General features: G+C 40.0%; 1 protein-coding gene across 1 annotated transcript in view; it reads left to right on the plus strand.

Annotated features, from left to right (window-relative positions):
- DNAH10 (dynein axonemal heavy chain 10) overlaps window positions 1-2866 on the plus strand; it is a 94222-nt gene extending 91356 nt beyond the window's left edge. The window contains exons 76-79 of the mRNA XM_075568357.1: window positions 139-306; window positions 599-779; window positions 1773-1918; window positions 2539-2866. Coding sequence (XP_075424472.1) covers window positions 139-306; window positions 599-779; window positions 1773-1918; window positions 2539-2685 — 642 coding nt within the window. The 3' untranslated portion in view covers window positions 2686-2866. The remainder of the gene's footprint in view (window positions 1-138; window positions 307-598; window positions 780-1772; window positions 1919-2538) is intronic.
- The last annotated feature ends 1739 nt before the right edge of the window (window positions 2867-4605 follow it).

Here is a 4605-nt window from a genome sequence, read left to right on the forward strand (position 1 = left end):
TTCAGCATGATCTCAAAACGGCTGCTCTAAAATGACCTCGGATTGAATGATGTTGGGATGAGAGATACTCCCTACTTACCTACTTGAATAAGTGGTGCAGCGATGTCATGACATTCCTATCTGGTATTGTACGCACAGGCTTTGGCTGGGGAAGTTGGGATGAGCAGTGAGTTGGATGAAGTGGCTCGGGCGTTATTCAACGGGCAGATCCCGAACATATGGAGGAGACTGGCTCCTGACACTTTGAAGTCATTAGGAAACTGGATGATTCACTTCAGAAGACGGTTTAATCAATACACATCCTGGGTAAGTTGTGCGATCTCTATAATACAGAAGATAGTGAGCCGTGTATGTTGCTTATTCTGCGATACATTCCATTGTTGTTTGACATATGGACTATTAAAACATATCTTCTAAGAGAACTGATGACGTGACACATGGGCGATGCGACATTACGCCAGTATATCCTGTGAACTGCTGCTTTCTTCTAGTGAGATCGCAAACGGACATTTCTATTTGTTTCAAGTTACTGTTGATTTTGAGATGAGGGGACGTGGTGGAAACGCAAGGAATTACCCGGGGGCTTCTCCTTTATTAGGTTAATGAGGGGGAACCACATGTCATGTGGCTGTCAGGACTTCATATTCCAGAGTCCTACCTGACCGCTCTCGTGCAGGCCACCTGCAGGAAGAACGGGTGGCCACTTGACCGCTCCACTTTGTACACACACGTGACCAAGTTGCACACCGCAGACGAAGTTATCGAGAGACCCGGACAAGGTTAGTAGAGTTTATTGGATTTAGGGGGTTATTCGTTCAACTGCGGCATGCAGATCAGAACACAATCGCACGGAAACTCAGTGCCGTCACAATTTAATAAATAACCCTCTTAGAACTGTAATTTTTACTGTGTGGTAACATTTTGTTATCCTGTAGTATAAAGAGAAGGTTACCTACCCAATATATTAAAGCTGCAGTTCAAGGAATATCCTACATTTTTAAAAAAAATAAATCAGTTCTGTACTATAAGAAAATACTTGTTGCATTTAAAAATAAAAAAACAAACTATTTTTAAAGACATTTTTAATGTATTATATGTAACAAGTATATATTTTTTCTATAGCAACCATTTACAAAGTCACATCCCCTTCCTCTTCTGAGACAGGCTCTGGCTCTTGAGCCCTGCCCTCTTTCTAGCAGTATACCAATTGTATCTAGTGTCTGCCTGGTCACATGATCTTCCCCACAGAACTTTGCATCTTTGGTCCTCTTCTGCTGCACTGACAGAGATTTAGTGAACCCCCGAGCCGAATCTTCGCCGATCGATCAGCAATGTTGCACATATTCAAAGGAATTTTATTTTTAATGACAGCTTGAACTGCAGCTTTAATGACCTTAAACTCCATTAATTCCAATCGTGTACATCATTGTGAAATCTAACACTGGTTTCCTGTTCTGAAGATATGTAAAAGTATATATTTTTTCACTTCCTCTCTAATTTACACCATTGGGAAATTTCTGGCATTATAATTATTATGTGACCGCTACAACTTATTTTTCTTCCTGTGCGACTGATAAAATACTGTGTGTGTTTGTCTGGCCCTGTGTTTGCATTGGTTCCTCGTGTTATCATCATCATTTGTATCTGATTCAATAAATTACTCAATACGTTGTGCAACATAGTAGAGAAACACAGAAAATGTGACTACATGGTGTTACAATGTTGTATTTCTGATGTAATACTTGTTTTTTGTGCGTGTGTTCCCATCACAGGATGTTTTATTTCTGGTCTCTATCTGGAAGGAGCTGACTGGGATATAGAAAAGTCGTGTCTGATCAAAAGCAAACCCAAATTACTTGTGGTGGAGCTGCCTATTGTGAAGGTCATTCCAATTGAAGCTCATCGTCTTAAACTACAGGTGAGAAACTGTCATTAAAGCAAATGATGTTCCTCTGACTCCTTCATCTCTTCAATCTTCCTGGACCATATCTTTGGCATGATTTACGAGGTCAGCTCTGCACCTATGGCAGCCTGCCAGTTGTAACATGATTATCACTATACAGTAGTAATCAAGCACAATATAAGCAGCAAAAAAAACCTTTGAACCCCCCTCTGTATGGCTTATTGTGAACCGAGTGCCCTCCTGGTATAGTTCTGCGGTGGTCTTATACTCGGACACCCAAAGGTTCTGGAGAAATATAATTTGTTAGGCTTGTCCTGAGATGGTTTACTGGCAGCTTCCTGCTGGGAGACAGGCAGGAAAACTGATCTCATAGTTACTGCTAGGCTGCAGACAGGAAACAGGCAGCGAGCCACTTTAATCTTTTAATATTTCCTGAAACAGGTGGACTCTAAGGGCTGCTGTTAGTAAAACAGCAGAGATTCTGCACTCGGGGATCCCGCAGTTCAAACAATTAAAACAAAATAATGCAATTCTGCATTCAGAAGGCAAATGGCCCCACTGACAGCAGAAGGGTTATGAATATAGAATTGTAATGGATACATGTTTACATGTACACACACTTCCTTTTGTTACAGAACACCTTGAAGACTCCTGTGTACACCACTTCCATGAGGCGGAACGCGATGGGAGTCGGTTTGGTCTTCGAGGCAGACCTCTTCACTACAAAGCACATTTCTCACTGGGTGCTGCAGGGCGTCTGTCTCGCTCTGAACTCTGATTAGAACAAAGTCAGATTATTTTGTATGTTTCCTTAGAATATTTAAATACAGTGAAACTTACAATGTAACTTATTAATAAAGATATATATTTTGCTTGTTAAAATGTTCATAAGTTTATATATTCTGAAATATGCCAGTTGTATGTTTCTGTAAACATTTAAATAAAAGCTACTTGATAAACAAATATTTATCTTATTAATCAAAATCTCTTCTGACCGGGAGTAATGTAAGTATTACTGCCAGGAAACATATCAGCATTCATCAAGCACATGCCACACACGCAAACTAATTGTAGATGAAGCACATTTTACCCCCGTTAACGTGAAATAATGAATGTGTTTTCAGTAACAGTACTGTTAAATAAGGCGTTGGCATTAACACAACATACCGCTTCCATTAATGCGATAATATCTGATACATCTGTACAGGCATACCCCGCGTTAACGTACGCAATGGGACCGGAGCATGTATGTAAAGCGAAAATGTACTTAAAGTGAAGCACTGCCTTTTCCCACTTATCGATGCATGTGCTGTACTGCAATCATCATATACGTGCATAACTGATGTAAATAAGGCATGTGTAACAGGCTCTATAGTCTCCCCGCTTGCGCACAGCTTCGGTACAGGTAGGGAGCCGGTATTGCTGTTCAGGACGTGATGACAGGCGCATGCGCGAGCTGCCGTTTGCCTATTGGGCGATATGTACTTACTCGTGAGTGTACTTAAAGCGGGGTATGCCTGTACATGTCAACTGCTGGGGCTGCAATTTCTTTTACTTCACAACCTTTCCTTACGTTTCCTAGGAAGCTAAATAGTTCCTTGGACTTCAGTTCACTGGAATGTTCCAGATGGACCACTCGTTGGCCATTGCTAAGTAAGATGACCTGTTGCTTGATCTGTGTGTGTATAATCATGATAAAGGAAGTGAATTCACTAGTCCCAGCTTTGCTCTAGCACAAACAAATGACTACCAGAATTATCATTTCATTTTCACTACAAACCTGTACAAATTTGATTTTATATATATATATATATATATATATATATATATATATATATATATATATATATATATATATATATAAATATTTTTTTTTATTAAGTATGTTGTCTGGTTATAGTGTGGACAGGTGCTACTGGATGGGAAAGTCTGGCACTACCTCCACACATTTAGCCATTTGAACAGTGGTATTATTTAAATCAGGAGTGCGCAACTCCAGTCCTCGCGGGCCACCCACAGGTCATGTTTTCAGGATATCCCTGCTTCAGCACAGGTGGCTGTCTTTGACAGCCACGAATTGAGCGACCTGTGCCGAAGCAGGTTTATCCCAAAAACCTGACCTGTTGGGGGTCTTGAGGACTGGAGTTGGCCACCCCTGATTTAAATTATCAGCAATACTGTTCTCTGAGAAGGTTCAAAGGGATGTTTAGTTGAAGTATTTTTCCTAAATGTTTCCCTTTTTACTGCCTGTAAATCCTCAGGTGGCTGCCGGGGTTACACACATAATTTTGGGAACCCCTGCAGGAGGAAAGTGATTAGCACAGTGTCAAATAATAAATAGATTTATAGCCCAATCCAAATAAAACACTGAGACACATACTATTAATCCCATCACTGACAGTGACGTCCCAGTGCTGTTGCAGCTTTCTCTTTGCTCGCCGGACTGTGGCTGAGCCAGCAGCCATATTGGTTTCACCCATTTAAAAATCTTTTGAGTATCTTGGGAATTTGAAAATTCTCTAAGTCTGAATCATATTTTGTATCTTAAAAAATAAAATAATAATGAAAAAAAAAGTACTTTAAAATCTAATTTGGGTGAATATGTGATAAAATCCAATTGTACGAAACATTCATTTAAGTATAAGTATTATGATACCAATAGGCTGTGTACAAAGGAAAATGAGTGCTAGCACAAAGGAAAC

The sequence above is a fragment of the Ascaphus truei genome, chromosome 13, assembly GCF_040206685.1.
Source record: "Ascaphus truei isolate aAscTru1 chromosome 13, aAscTru1.hap1, whole genome shotgun sequence".
NCBI classification, from domain to species: Eukaryota; Metazoa; Chordata; class Amphibia; order Anura; family Ascaphidae; genus Ascaphus; species Ascaphus truei.